Here is a 16,061-nt window from a genome sequence, read left to right as displayed (position 1 = left end):
TTTGACTTGAGCTGGCTTGAGTCCATGTTTAACTCGAACTAAAAAAATCACTAATTTTCTGAGCCAGGTGATGGCCGAGTTATCCAGACTGCCGGGTTATCGAGTGCCGAGTTTGCGGGACTCTACTGTAGTAGTATTTGGAGAAAGTAATGTTTTCGTCAAAATTTTTCAGTTGAACCCAAAAAAGTTGTTTTCAAAGTGATGTCTGTGTGTGTGGATGTGTACAGAGCTACAGGCCACACCTGTAGTCAGATTTTCATGAAATTTGGTATGTAGGTACCAATCCGTGGTATCTCTTTCTCTCTTTAATATATCTCTTTATATCTCTTTTTAATGGTGATTTTCCCTTAAACCCATAAATTAACCAAAAATGGAACTGTCTCAAAAATGGCCTGAAAGATTTTGGTAAAGATTTTGTTATGTAATAGTACTTTAAATTCTGAACAAAATGGTACAAATCCCATTTCCGTAAAAATTACGGTTCAAAAGTTATTGATACTTGTGTTAATTTCCCATATAATAACAAAAAATAAAATTTGAGTGAAAAACCGGTTTCAATTTTAATTAATGTGTTATGGTCCTTATAATTCCAAACAAAATAGTGCAACCCGCCATTGCTGTAACAATTACGAGTTAAAAGTTATTGAAACTTTTGTTATTTCAGTATAAAATAACTTTTGTTATTTCAGTTATACTCCCACCCCTTACCCAAGATAAAGGTTGTTGACAAGCCACATACTTATGAATAAAGTATGAGTCAGATTGCTGATACCGTTTATTATGTCTTGTATTATCCTTATATAACACGTGAAGGCGATTTCTACGAAACACTACTCCTCCGATAATAATGGACGGATTTTTACAAACAACGTGTCAAAATAAAGTATTTTTTGTGTAGACGCCCCCTTTCAACAATTCCTGCAATAAAAATCCTCGGGCTTTGCCCCACAGGCCATCAAAGTTGGAGTTTCTCCCATAAGATTAACATGGGGGAAACTAAATATTTAATTAGAAACTTTGTCCACACTAATTTGAGAGAACGACTGGGCGTAGAAACTTGGTAGAGGTGTCCAAAGAAAGGTCTTGGTCTGTAGATGAGTTATCAAAAGAAAAACTAAGCAAAATCCCTTAGGACTCTGCCCCAGAAGCCTTTAAAGATCCCTCCACAGAGTTGTTTACATTTTGGCCATGTGAATAATACTTTTTTATGAAACAGCTGTTCATTTTTAAATTGTATTTCAAACAACACACATTTATCGGGAGTTACTGAATTTTACCAAAAAAGTATTTGCAATATATTTTCTGATTTTAAAATTGATTTTCTTCTTTATCATGTCATGTTTTACAATATAACGTTCCATTACGAAATCAGTGGAAAATCCTTTTATCATAACAATTCTTAAATTATTTCTTATTGAACTATCTTATATCTATTTAACGGGTTGGTGTCTGCCTTTTCCACCACTCTTGCCTACATTTTATTATATTATTCTACACATATCAAATATTCAAGTAGAAATATCTGCTCTTATCGTGTCTAATAAAATCTGAACATAGAAACCTTACCTCTTGCCTAAAATGGTACCTATCTTGACAAATTATTTGCACCTGCCTATACCATGGACTTTGGCGCATTGGGTTGGTAACATTAATGAAAATAACACGACATTTTGGCTGTAAAATATGGTAGGTATAAAGAGAAAATACTATTTAAGCAGCTCCTTTCACGACAGAAAGGTCATATTCCTTTTAAACTAGATCACATAATCCTTTATAAGATACGTTGATTAACAATATGTAAACGTCAATATATTCATAACTGCCAATTTACAGTATTTTTGCTTTTAGGAAATGTCCCATTGCTATGTCATTTGCATTATTTGTTGCCGATGAAGCCGCAAGATCATATGAACTAGGAGGTCCCTAACAGTTCAAGAATAAAAGCCAACTTCGCATCAAGTATTCCACTACACCTAACATTCCGTAGAGAGATTTTATTGACAACTTTATGTTATTGATAAGGCTGAGACAACTAACTGACATCCCCCATGTCAAGAAATTCCAGCTTTAACAGTAACCCCACAATCAATTTCTCACAACTATGCTAGAGGGTTCATTCATTTGTACAGAAGTACGATATGAACTGACGCGACGTGACGAAGTAAAAATCTAACTTACACCGTAAAGGATATAAACCCTACCTACCTTTGTGAAGTTACAATATGTCTTCCAAAAAAATATTTTCTTTTGAAATAAAATCATATTACACTGATGAAATCACGGAAGTGTTTAACTACAAAAGATCCACCAAAACAATTGTAATACTATTTAAAGGTTCTTCCAAAGGCAGAGATAACATAGTAATAATAACTCCGATGACGTACGGTATGGGGAATATTTTTATGTTGTTTTAGGATACTGTCCATATTTATCTTCTAGCTGTGTTGCTCCAAAAAAGATTGTTTTAGCTCTATTTCAATATCTTTGAAATAGAAATTTGAACATACGTTTATTGAAATTCATTCAATACTTGAACTCCATTTCCTAAAATTTATTAAATTTGTTCCCCAGTGGCTCAAAGATTAACAATAATTAAACAACTAATGGATGGGAGTCTGAATTTGGAGAATCAAGAAATGAACCTCACACGACAAAGAGACGTGCTTTTGACCTTCAATGTACTCCACACAGCTTATAGTTTTCCACTTCCACCGATTGCAGACCTCCTGCCCAGCTCTTCATCAGCTCCAGAAAACCTCCAGCCCTGCTCATCTACAGCCCCAGGTACAGCTGGTTTGTAGCCTCCTTACTGTGCATATTTGTTAGTGCGGGGTATTTAGTCAAACAAAAACCTCAACCTCTAAAACATTAGTTCCTTCGGTGATCAGATAACATAAAAAAATTTAAAAAGAGTTCGTTGCATATTAATTGGCAGTATAAGGTAAATTTTCAATTAAGATGTAGACATAGGCAATTTTTAAGTAAATGCACTGGACTATTACGTACTTTAGAATTACATAGAATTAACATAACAGGTTTGAGTTGAGTTAAACAAGGTGCCACCCAAACAAACTTCCATCACTAGGCCTATATTTTGACGAGGTACGTTGTTGTGTAAGATTGGAGTAAGCTCCCTTCAACCCGACAACACACACTTCTATGACAAGGTGCCACTCTGACAAACTTCCATCACTAGGACTATACTTTGACGAGGTACGTTATTGTGTAAGATTGGGGTATGTTTCCTTCAACCCGACAACACACACTCCTATGACAAGGTGCCACTCTGACAAACTTCCATCACTAGGACTATACTTTGACAAGGCACATTGTTGTGTAAGATTGGGGTACGCTCCCTTCAACCTGACAACACACACTCCTATGACAAGGTGCCACTCTGACAAACTTCCATCACTAGGACTATACTTTGACAAGGCACATTGTTGTGTAAGATTGGGGTACGCTCCCTTCAACCCGACAACACACACTCCTATGACAAGGTACCACTCTGACAAACTTCCATCACTAGGACTATACTTTGACAAGGCACATTGTTGTGTAAGATTGTGGTACACTCCCTTCAACCTGACAACACACACTCCTATGACAAGGTACCACTCTGACAAACTTCCATCACTAGGACTATACTTTGACAAGGCACATTGTTGTGTAAAATTGGGGTACGCTCCCTTCAACCTGACAACACACACTCCTATGACAAGGTACCACTCTGACAAACTTCCATCACTAGGACTATACTTTGACAAGGCACATTGTTGTGTAAAATTGGGGTACGCTCCCTTCAACCTGACAACACACACTCCTATGACAAGGTACCACTCTGACAAACTTCCATCACTAGGACTATACTTTGACAAGGCACATTGTTGTGTAAGATTGGGGTACGCTCCCTTCAACCTGACAACACACACTCCTATGACAAGGTGCCACTCTGACAAACTTCCATCACTAGGACTATACTTTGACAAGGCACATTGTTGTGTAAGATTGTGGTACGCTCCCTTCAACCTGACAACACACACTCCTATGACAAGGTGCCACTCTGACAAACTTCCATCACTAGGACTATACTTTGACGTGGCATGTTGTTGTGTAAGATTCGGGTACGCTCCCATAAACCTGACAACACACACTCCTATGACAAGGTGCTACTCTGACAAACTTCCATCACTAGGACTATACTTTGACGTGGCACATTGTTGTGTAAGATTGGGGTACGCTCCCGACATCCTGACAACACACACTCCTATGACAAGGTACCACTCTGACAAACTTCCATCACTAGGACTATACTTTGACGTGGCACGTTGTTGTTGTGTAAGATTGGGGTACGCTCCCTTCAACCTGACAACACACACTCCTATGACAAGGTACCACTCTGACAAACTTCCATCACTAGGACTATACTTTGACGAGGCACATTGTTGTGTAAGATTGGGGTACGCTCCCTTCAACCCGAAAACACACACTCCTATGACAAGGTACCACTCTGACAAACTTCCATCACTAGGACTATACTTTGACAAGACACATTGTTGTGTAAGATTGGGGTACGCTCCCTTCAACCCGACAACACACACTCCTATGACAAGGTGCCACTCTGACAAACTTCCATCACTAGGACTATACTTTGACAAGACACATTGTTGTGTAAGATTGGGGTACGCTCCCTTCAACCTGACAACACACACTCCTATGACAAGGTACCACTCTGACAAACTTCCATCACTAGGACTATACTTTGACAAGGCACGTTGTTGTGTAAGATTGGGGTATGCTCCCTTCAACCTGACAACACACACTCCTATGACAAGGTACCACTCTGACAAACTTCCATCACTAGGACTATACTTTGACGTGGCATGTTGTTGTGTAAGATTGGGGTACGCTCCCTTCAACCCGACAACACACACTCCTATGACAAGGTACCACTCTGACAAACTTCCATCACTAGGACTATACTTTGACAAGGCAAATTGTTGTGTAAGATTGGGGTACGCTCCCATCAACCTGACAACACACACTCCTATGACAAGGTACCACTCTGACAAACTTCCATCACTAGGACTATACTTTGACGTGGCATGTTGTTGTGTAAGATTGGGGTACGCTCCCTTCAACCCGACAACACACACTCCTATGACAAGGTACCACTCTGACAAACTTCCATCACTAGGACTATACTTTGACGTGGCATGTTGTTGTGTAAGATTGGGGTACGCTCCCTTCAACCCGACAACACACACTCCTATGACAAGGTACCACTCTGACAAACTTCCATCACTAGGACTATACTTTGACGTGGCATGTTGTTGTGTAAGATTGGGGTACGCTCCCTTCAACCTGACAACACACACTCCTATGACAAGGTACCACTCTGACAAACTTCCATCACTAGGACTATACTTTGACGTGGCATGTTGTTGTGTAAGATTGGGGTACGCTCCCTTCAACCCGACAACACACACTCCTATGACAAGGTACCACTCTGACAAAATTCCATCACGAGGACTATACTTTGACAAGGCACATTGTTGTGTAAGATTGGGGTACGCTCCCATCAACCTGACAACACACACTCCTATGACAAGGTACCACTCTGACAAACTTCCATCACTCGGACTATACTTTGACGAGGTACGTTGTTGTGTAAGATTGGGGTACGCTCCCTTCAACCTGACAACACACACTCCTATGACAAGGTGCCACTTTGACAAACTGCCATCACTAGGACTATACTTTGACAAGGCACATTGTTGTGTAAGATTGGGGTACGCTCCCTTTAACCCGACAACACACACTCCTATGACAAGGTACCACTCTGACAAACTTCCATCACTAGGACTATACTTTGACAAGGCACATTGTTGTGTAAGATTGGGGTACGCTCCCTTCAACCTGACAACACACACTCCTATGACAAGGTACCACTCTGACAAACTTCCATCACTAGGACTATACTTTGACGTGGCACATTGTTGTGTAAGATTGGGGTATGCTCCCTTCAACCTGACAACATACACTCCTTTGACAAGGTGCCACTCTGACAAACTTCCATCACTAGGACTATACTTTGACAAGGCACATTGTTGTGTAAGATTGGGGTACGCTCCCGACATCCTGACAACACACACTCCTATGACAAGGTGCCACTCTGACAAACTTCCATCACTAGGACTATACTTTGACGTGGCACATTGTTGTGTAAGATTGGGGTATGCTCCCTTCAACCTGACAACATACACTCCTTTGACAAGGTGCCACTCTGACAAACTTCCATCACTAGGACTATACTTTGACAAGGCACATTGTTGTGTAAGATTGGGGTACGCTCCCTTCAACCTGACAACACACACTTCTATGACAAGGTGCCACTCTGACAAACTTCCATCACTAGGACTATACTTTGACGAGGTACGTTGTTGTGTAAGATTGGGGTACGCTCCCTTCAACCTGACAACACACACTCCTATGACAAGGTACCACTCTGACAAACTTCCATCACTAGGACTATACTTTGACGAGGCACATTGTTGTGTAGGATTGGGATACGCTCCCATCAACCTGACAACACACACTCCTATGACAAGGTGCCACTCTGACAAACTTCCATCACTAGGACTATACTTTGACGAGGCACATTGTTGTGTAGGATTGGGATACGCTCCCATCAACCTGACAACACACACTCCTATGACAAGGTGCCACTATGACAAACTTCCATCACTAGGACTATACTTTGACGAGGCACATTGTTGTGTAGGATTGGGATACGCTCCCATCAACCTGACAACACACACTCCTATGACAAGGTGCCACTCTGACAAACTTCCATCACTAGGACTATACTGTGACGAGGCACATTGTTGTGTAAGATTGGGGTACGCTCCCATCAACCTGACAACACACACTCCTATGACAAGGTACCACTCTGACAAACTTCCATCACTAGGACTATACTTTGACGAGGCACATTGTTGTGTAGGATTGGGATACGCTCCCATCAACCTGACAACACACACTCCTATGACAAGGTGCCACTCTGACAAACTTCCATCACAAGGACTATACTTTGACGAGGCACATTGTTGTGTAAGATTGGGGTACACTCCCTTCAACCTGACAACACACACTCCTATGACAAGGTGCTACTCTGACAAACTTCCATCACTAGGACTATACTTTGACGTGGCACATTGTTGTGTAGGATTGGGGTACGCTCCCATCAACCTGACAACACACACTCCTATGACAAGGTGCTACTCTGACAAACTTCCATCACTCTAGGACTATACTTTGACGAGGCACATTGTTGTGTAACGTAAGATTGGGGTACGCTCCCTTCAACCTGACAACACACACTCCTATGACAAGGTGCCACTCTAACAAACTTCCATCACTAGGACTATACTTTGACGAGGCACATTGTTGTGTAACGTAAGATTGGGGTACGCTCCCTTCAACCTGACAACACACACTCCTATGACAAGGTGCTACTCTGACAAACTTCCATCACTAGGACTATACTTTGACGAGGCACATTGTTGTGTAACGTAAGATTGGGGTACGCTCCCTTCAACCTGACAACACACACTCCTATGACAAGGTGCCACTCTAACAAACTTCCATCACTAGGACTATACTTTGACGAGGCACATTGTTGTGTAACGTAAGATTGGGGTACGCTCCCTTCAACCTGACAACACACACTCCTATGACAAGGTGCCACTCTGACAAACTTCCATCACTAGGACTATACTTTGACGTGGCACATTGTTGTGTAGGATTGGGATACGCTCCCATCAACCTGACAACACACACTCCTATGACAAGGTGCCACTCTGACAAACTTCCATCACTAGGACTATACTTTAACGTGGCACATTGTTGTGTAAGATTGGGGTACGCTCCCTTCAACCTGACAACACACACTCCTATGACAAGGTACCACTCTATCAAACTTCCATCACTAGGACTATACTTTGACAAGGCACGTTGTTGTGTAAGATTGGGGTACGCTCCCTTCAACCCGACAACACACACTCCTATGACAAGGTACCACTCTGACAAACTTCCATCACTAGGACTATACTTTGACAAGGCACGTTGTTGTGTAAGATTGGGGTACGCTCCCTTCAACCTGACAACACACACTCCTATAACAAGGTGCCACTCTGACAAACTTCCATCACTAGGACTATACTTTGACAAGGCACGTTGTTGTGTAACGTAAGATTGGGGTACGCTCCCATCAACCTGACAACACACACTCCTATGACAAGGTGCTACTCTGACAAACTTCCATCACTAGGACTATACTTTGACAAGGCACATTGTTGTGTAAGATTGGGGTACGCTCCCTTCAACCTGACAACACACACTCCTATGACAAGGTGCCACTCTGACAAACTTCCATCACTAGGACTATACTTTGACAAGGCACGTTGTTGTGTAAGATTGGGGTACGCTCCCTTCAACCTGACAACACACACTCCTATGACAAGGTGCCACTCTGACAAACTTCCATCACTAGGACTATACTTTAACGTGACACATTGTTGTGTAAGATTGGGGTACGCTCCCTTCAACCTGACAACACACACTCCTATGACAAGGTACCACTCTGACAAACTTCCATCACTAGGACTATACTTTGACAAGGCACGTTGTTGTGTAAGATTGGGGTACGCTCCCTTCAACCCGACAACACACACTCCTATGACAAGGTACCACTCTGACAAACTTCCATCACTAGGACTATACTTTGACAAGGCACGTTGTTGTGTAAGATTGGGGTACGCTCCCTTCAACCTGACAACACACACTCCTATGACAAGGTACCACTCTGACAAACTTCCATCACTAGGACTATACTTTGACAAGGCACATTGTTGTGTAAGATTGGGGTACGCTCCCTTCAACCTGACAACACACACTCCTATGACAAGGTACCACTCTGACAAACTTCCATCACTAGGACTATACTTTGACGAGGCACATTGTTGTGTAGGATTGGGATACGCTCCCATCAACCTGACAACACACACTCCTATGACAAGGTGCCACTCTGACAAACTTCCATCACTAGGACTATACTTTGACGAGGCACATTGTTGTGTAGGATTGGGATACGCTCCCATCAACCTGACAACACACACTCCTATGACAAGGTGCTACTCTGACAAACTTCCATCACTAGGACTATACTTTGACGAGGCACATTGTTGTGTAACGTAAGATTGGGGTACGCTCCCTTCATCCTGACAACACACACTCCTATGACAAGGTACCACTCAAACAAACTTCCATCACTAGGACTATACTTTGACAAGGCACGTTGTTGTGTAAGATTGGGGTACGCTCCCTTCAACCTGACAACACACACTCCTATGACAAGGTACCACTCTGACAAACTTCCATCACTAGGACTATACTTTGACAAGGCACGTTGTTGTGTAAGATTGGGGTACGCTCCCTTCAACCCGACAACACACACTCCTATGACAAGGTACCACTCTGACAAACTTCCATCACTAGGACTATAGTTGACAAGGCACGTTGTTGTGTAAGATTGGGGTACGCTCCCTTCAACCCGACAACACACACTCCTATGACAAGGTACCACTCTAACAAACTTCCATCACTCGGACTATACTTTGACGAGGTACGTTGTTGTGTAAGATTGGGGTACGCTCCCTTCAACCTGACAACACACACTCCTATGACAAGGTGCCACTCTGACAAACTTCCATCACTAGGACTATACTTTAACGTGGCACATTGTTGTGTAAGATTGGGGGACGCTCCCTTCAACCCGACAACACACACTCCTATGACAAGGTACCACTCTGACAAACTTCCATCACTAGGACTATACTTTGACGAGGTACGTTGTTGTGTAAGATTGGGGTACGCTCCCTTCAACCCGACAACACACACTCCTATGACAAGGTACCACTCTGACAAACTTCCATCACTAGGACTATACTTTGACGAGGTACGTTGTTGTGTAAGATTGGGGTACGCTCCCTTCAACCTGACAACACACACTCCTATGACAAGGTACCACTCTAACAAACTTCCATCACTCGGACTATACTTTGACGAGGTACGTTGTTGTGTAAGATTGGGGTACGCTCCCTTCAACCTGACAACACACACTCCTATGACAAGGTACCACTCTGACAAACTTCCATCACTAGGACTATACTTTGACAAGGCACGTTGTTGTGTAAGATTGGGGTACGCTCCCTTCAACCCGACAACACACACTCCTATGACAAGGTACCACTCTGACAAACTTCCATCACTAGGACTATACTTTCACAAGGCACGTTGTTGTGTAAGATTGGGGTACGCTCCCTTCAACCTGACAACACACACTCCTATGACAAGGTACCACTCTGACAAACTTCCATCACTAGGACTATACTTTGACGAGGCACGTTGTTGTGTAAGATTGGGGTACGCTCCCTTCAACCTGACAACACACACTCCTATGACAAGGTGCCACTCTGACAAACTTCCTTCACTAGGACTATACTTTGACGTGGCACATTGTTGTGTAAGATTGGCGTATGCTCCCTTCAACCTCACAACACACACTCCTATGACAAGGTGCTACTCTGACAAACTTCCATCACAAGGACTATACTTTGACGTGGCACATTGTTGTGTAAGATTGGCGTATGCTCCATTTAACCTCACAACACACACTCCTTTACTCCTATGACAAGGTACCACTCTGACAAACTTCCATCACAAGGACTATACTTTGACGTGGCACATTGTTGTGTAAGATTGGGGTACGCTCCCTTCAACCTCACAACACACACTCCTATGACAAGGTACAACTCTTACAAAATTCCATCACTAGCACTATACTTTGACGTGGCACATTGTCGTGTAAGATTGGCGTATGCTCCCGACATCCTGCCAAGATACACTCCAAAAGCTTTACAACACTATTAGAAAGTTTAAGGTATGAGCCTTCGCAAGTGCCTTTAAAACTTGTATGAGTGTCGTAAAGGCTAATTACAAGAGTTGCTTAAACTAGTTTACTTACGGCCGTTTTTAATTACTAAAAAATCACTTTTCGTGTTTATAACCTCTTATTGCCACTGATTGTGATGCAACAACGAGTTATTGTCCTAATCACTCACTCATTGTTTAGTCGATTAAATTGCTCTTAACAGCTGATAAGTTGACATTCAAAGTATTACAGTCAGGGCCATATTTAGAATTGATGAGGCCCCTGGCGACTCTCACCAGGGAGGCCCCCTCTATCTTCTGATTCTTTGAAGGTTGGAACTTAAGGGTTTAGAAATACACATTGTATTGTTTAAACACTATGAATTGACCTTTTGTTTGCAACCATCCGATCGTAAAAAAATAAAAGTTAATAATTTTTTTTTAAGGGAGAGGAGGGAAAATGCTTTTACGCACACAGGTAGCCAGCCTGTGGTGTGAGACACAGACTGCTCACTAAAAAACCCCCTCTACTCTGTTGGACACAGACCTGGAATTGTTTGTCACATTACTTCAAGTCAGGCCAACATGTGACCTAAGCCCTCAGGGCTCTCGCGGTTTTTGGCATTTAGATACTTTATGACCTACACCGCATCCCGGTCAAGGTCGAGCTTCTTGGCGCAGAGAATACCCTGGATGTAATGTGACACACAGGTCCAATTGTCCTCACCCTCCGTCATCATCGGTATGACCGTGTCCATTGACAGCAGTCCTACTAACTGTTGAGCCTCCAGGCAGGGCCTTTCCCAACGCTGGCAGTGGAAAAAGGTATGTTCCACGTCATCGGGAATGCCCGGGCAGTATATGCAATCGGGTGACACGGCTTTGCCCATCCTGAACAGGTATGACCAGAAAAAGCTGTGACCCGTCAGAAATTGGGTGAGGTAGAAGTCCACCTCTCCGCACCGCCGATTAACCCAAGTTTGGACTTGCTGTATCAGTCGCCTGGTCCAGCGTCCCCGAGTCTCCTGTTCCCAGCTCTCCTGCCACAGCTGGTAGGTGCGGGTGCGTTCCTCTGTTCGTGCATGGTCCTCCCCATGGAGCTGATAAATTGCCTTTCTCTCCGCCGCCAAGCTAATAAATAACAAGCTACTCTATAACAAGCTAATAAATAAGTCTATTACTTTTAAAATAATAATATTAGGGGTCTTAGGTTGGGGCCAGAAATTTTTCATTTCTTTCAGATTGAGTAAAAAATGTTGACCTTCGGGCATCGGATCAAAATCACGTAGTTTTAAAAATAATAAATGTAAACTACATATATTAATTATTGATGTACTATAATCGGTTTATACAAAATTTGTGATTGCGCCAAATTGTAAGGATCTTCTAAGGTCACAGTAAAATCGTGGACATTGCTGCGGTCGCGGAGAGATCGTCCACATCATGCGCCATCTCCACGCGTGTGGGACGTCCATCTCCATCTGTTCCATCGCAGCGGAATCATCTTCGTCTTCCCTGAATCATGAGCGTCTCATGTGGCCATGGATAAAGTTAACATCTTGCGGTAGCCCGGAAACATCTTCGTCTCCTGCAATCATTACGAAATAGTGAAGATCTTCCAAGTTATCACGGACATGATCTTAGACTTCGACTCCCACAGTCGCGATAAAATGCTGGACATCTTACGCTTTCGCGGATGGATAGAGTGACATCTCATACGTTAACGACGTAATAGTGAAGATCTTTTACGGTCACGTATATTTCATCAATCTATAGCTAGAATGGAAGATCTGAGGCCAATATCACTAGTCCCAGCAATATCAAAAATTTTGGAAATGATAGTTACTAATCAGTTAACGGATTTTATTAATGAAAATCATATATTACCTAAATTGCAGTCAGGGTTAAGAAAGAACCATAACACCTGTACTGCATTGACAAATCTCTTTAGTGATATGATAGATGCCAAAGATAAAGGTAGATACAGTTCACTGGTTATGCTTGACTACTCTAAAGCATTAGACTCAATGGATCATGACATGCTGATTGCTTATTTTGGATTTAGCTCTGAAATCACTACCTGGATTCGATCGTATCTCATCGACTGACTACAGGTTACTAGACTTGGAAATGAGACATCAGAACTTCTCGTCAAACAATGGGGTGTTCCTCAAGGCAGCTGCTTGGGCCCTGTTCTCTTCACACTTTATACAGCTGACTTCCCTAACTGTGTACAAAACTCTATGGCACATTTGTATGCAGACGATTCTCAGTTGCACTTGTCTTTTGAGCCTGTTGTCGTGAAAGAAGCAATTGACAAACTCAAGGCTGACCTGGAGAGCATCTCCAAGTGGTCATTTGTCAATGGGCTCAAACTGAACCCTGATAAGTGCACTGTCTTGCATGCAGCGCCTCTGGACCAAGTGCAGACCTTAGAGATGCTGGAGTGTCTGTCTGTCTCGACCGCCGGAGTCTTCTAGTGTGTGAGAAGGCAAAGACTCTTGGCGTCGTGATTGACAGTCACCTGAATTTCTCCGATCATGTCACCTTTGTTTCCCAGCGAGCCTTAGGGAGACTAAGAGGTTTGTATAGGTTCAGAGGATTGTAGCCTGAGGGTGCAAAACTTCAGCTCGCGCAGTCACTAATACTGTTAGTATTTTACTACTGCTTCCCTGCATATGGCAACAGCATTTCTCAGGAAGACATGCATCAGTTGAAACGTCTCCAAAACTCCACAATCAGTTTCATTTTCTGTTTGAAAAAATTTGATCATGTCTCTCCCTTTCGAGAAGTAGCTAGTCTGCTTCCCGTTGAAGCCATGTGCAGGTTGTTGACGCTGCATGACCCACAGAGTGTTGTCTCCTTGTAAGCCCGACTATTTATGCGAGAGGCTTTCTCTTTGTGACTAGGTTTCCAAGCGCAGGACACGTCAGGGTGGGAGGCTTCACCTCCCGAGAGTTTCTCTTGAGCTTGGGAGGAAGAGCTTCTCATATTTTGGTCCCTCTTTGTACAATGGTTTACCCGACGGCCTGAAGGTTGTTGCATCTAGCAAAACATTTAAAGAAAAACTTAAGGATATGTTTTAAAAAATTGAGTTATTATTGTATAAGTGTTTAACGACCAAATAGTAGAATAAGATATTTAGCATAGTGACAAAAGTTGTTCTGAAAAGCTGGTGTACCAGAGAAACGCTTAATAAAGACATTTTTATTTATTCATTTATCAACATCTCCCGCGATGGTGGCGAAAGAGATTATCAGTAAAATACATTTATCAAGGAAAAAGATTGAGGCCCCATAGTGAAGCCCCCTCCTAGGCCGAGGCCCCCGAGGGAAATACGGCTCTGATTGCAGTTTTACTTCTTTTCTCTTAATTCTTGAACCTCATTGGTTGAAACTTGTACTGTAACTTGCATATGGTAGTGGATATGGTACTGTAAAGTAACAAAACAATACTTTAAAGTGAATCCTTTCAGTTCTATGAACTGAATTGAAAAGGCTAGTTTGAAAAACGGTCGCCAGTAACCTAATCGTATAGGTTTGAGAACTAATTCTAAAAAAGTTGAGTATCACTGTCACATGAAAGTATATAAATATGAAAAACATTCACATGAAAAAATCAAACGTTTTGAATCAAAACTTACAAGAACCCACAATTTATGCTCTACTTTAAAAAAAGTTTAATATTTTTTCAGGAGTTTGGATCGAGGAGATAGTGGATCAACCAAACGAACCAGGTGATCTGATGTTCTTTGAGGAGGAAGTTCAAGAAATAGAAATAGCAGACGCAGACATACAAATAGAAGAAGACATGAATAATAACGGGACAGAATCCAAAAGACGGGGAAAAGGTAAAGGTAAAGGAAAAGGCAGACGCAGGAAAGGGCACAAGGGATGGACGAAAAAATGTGAGTACAGCAATGTTTTAATACAGCACTATAGTTTAATAATTAGAAGAGAAGAAGAGAAATAAAGATGTAAGAGTAAGATTAACGCCTCTTTCACACGAAGCGGCGCGCGCCGTACGGCGTCCGCCGCGCGGCGCTGCGCCGGACAAGCGTGTGTCTTCACACTAGTACGGTTTCGTGCGGCGCGCGCCGTACGGCACTCTTAAATATTTATTATTTTCTGTTCAGTTGTGGCTTTTAAATGAATACTCCACTTAAAAGTTGAAATAAAATGAATGGGCTAATTTTAAATTTAATAAACTAGTGCACCTGTTGCTCGAATTTGAGCAATTGCAAAATATTAAAGGAGTTTTTTTACGAATAATTGTCACAATTTCCGTTGACGTGTGAGAGTAAAGTCAAAGATAATGTAACTAATCACTCCACTCCAGTTATCGAAACTGGAAACGAACTCACTCTGAAAACGAACGCTCACTCCACTCCATCTATCGAAACTGAAAACGAAAACTCTTGTGTGTATCATGTGTGTACTATGAACAGCTGTAATTAATACAAATTATTTGTCTGTTTAACCTCAGAGTAATTTAACTAAACAAAATCTTGTCTTCATAAGATATACATTGGGATTTTGATGGCCTGAGGGGCAAAGCCCGAGGACTTTTACTACAGGAATTGGTGAAAGGGGGCATCTACACAAACAATACTTAATTTTGACACATCGTTTGTAAAAATCCGTCCATTATTAACGGAGGAGTAGTATTTTGTAGAAATCGCCTTCACGTATTATATAAATGTTTCATTGCGTATAAATTACTAAATTATTAATTTAATACTAAATATTCTCCTCTAGTTATTAAAAGAAAAATTTTGTTTTGATACTTTAAGTTGGCCGATTTGCATGGGATGAACATAAAAATATATGTTTTGTAATAACTTAATATATTTTGTTAATAAATATATTATTTTCCGATACAACGATATATAATTTCTTAATTAACTGTTGCACCCTCTTGGTCAGGTAGTTTGCCTAAATTGAGACAGCGTAGGGGTTGGGCCGTGCGGCGCGCGCCGCACCGTGTGAAAGCTCCCATAAGAACCAATGCACCTTTACCGAATTGTGCGGCGTGGACGCCGCGCGGCGCTATCGTCCGGCTCAAGGTGC

The 16,061-nt window shown here is 42.1% G+C and overlaps 1 protein-coding gene across 1 annotated transcript; it reads left to right on the top strand.

The window, feature by feature from the left end:
• The first annotated feature begins 2,603 nt into the window (after positions 1 to 2,603).
• LOC129003371 (uncharacterized) lies at positions 2,604 to 14,964 on the top strand. The gene is made up of 2 exons (XM_054431662.1): positions 2,604 to 2,784; positions 14,687 to 14,964. Exons 1-2 carry the CDS (start codon positions 2,604 to 2,606, stop codon positions 14,962 to 14,964), a joined length of 459 nt encoding a protein of 152 aa, XP_054287637.1.
• The last annotated feature ends 1,097 nt before the right edge of the window (positions 14,965 to 16,061 follow it).

This window comes from Macrosteles quadrilineatus, unplaced genomic scaffold (genome assembly GCF_028750875.1).
Source record: "Macrosteles quadrilineatus isolate MER2022 unplaced genomic scaffold, UCM_ALF_1.0 Scaffold_9__3_contigs__length_116548681, whole genome shotgun sequence".
In the NCBI taxonomy this organism is placed as follows: Eukaryota; Metazoa; Arthropoda; class Insecta; order Hemiptera; family Cicadellidae; genus Macrosteles; species Macrosteles quadrilineatus.
The sequence above is the reverse complement of the archived record's forward strand: the minus strand, read 5'-3'. Positions and strand labels throughout refer to the sequence as shown.

Bases quoted from the DNA above. Each gene is read 5' to 3' on its own strand.
- LOC129003371 (XM_054431662.1), top strand. From the start codon at position 2,604: ATGGATGGGAGTCTGAATTTGGAGAATCAAGAAATGAACCTCACACGA. The intron at 2,785-14,686 runs GTACAGCTGGTT...ATATTTTTTCAG, and splicing joins CTGCTCATCTACAGCCCCAG to GAGTTTGGATCGAGGAGATA.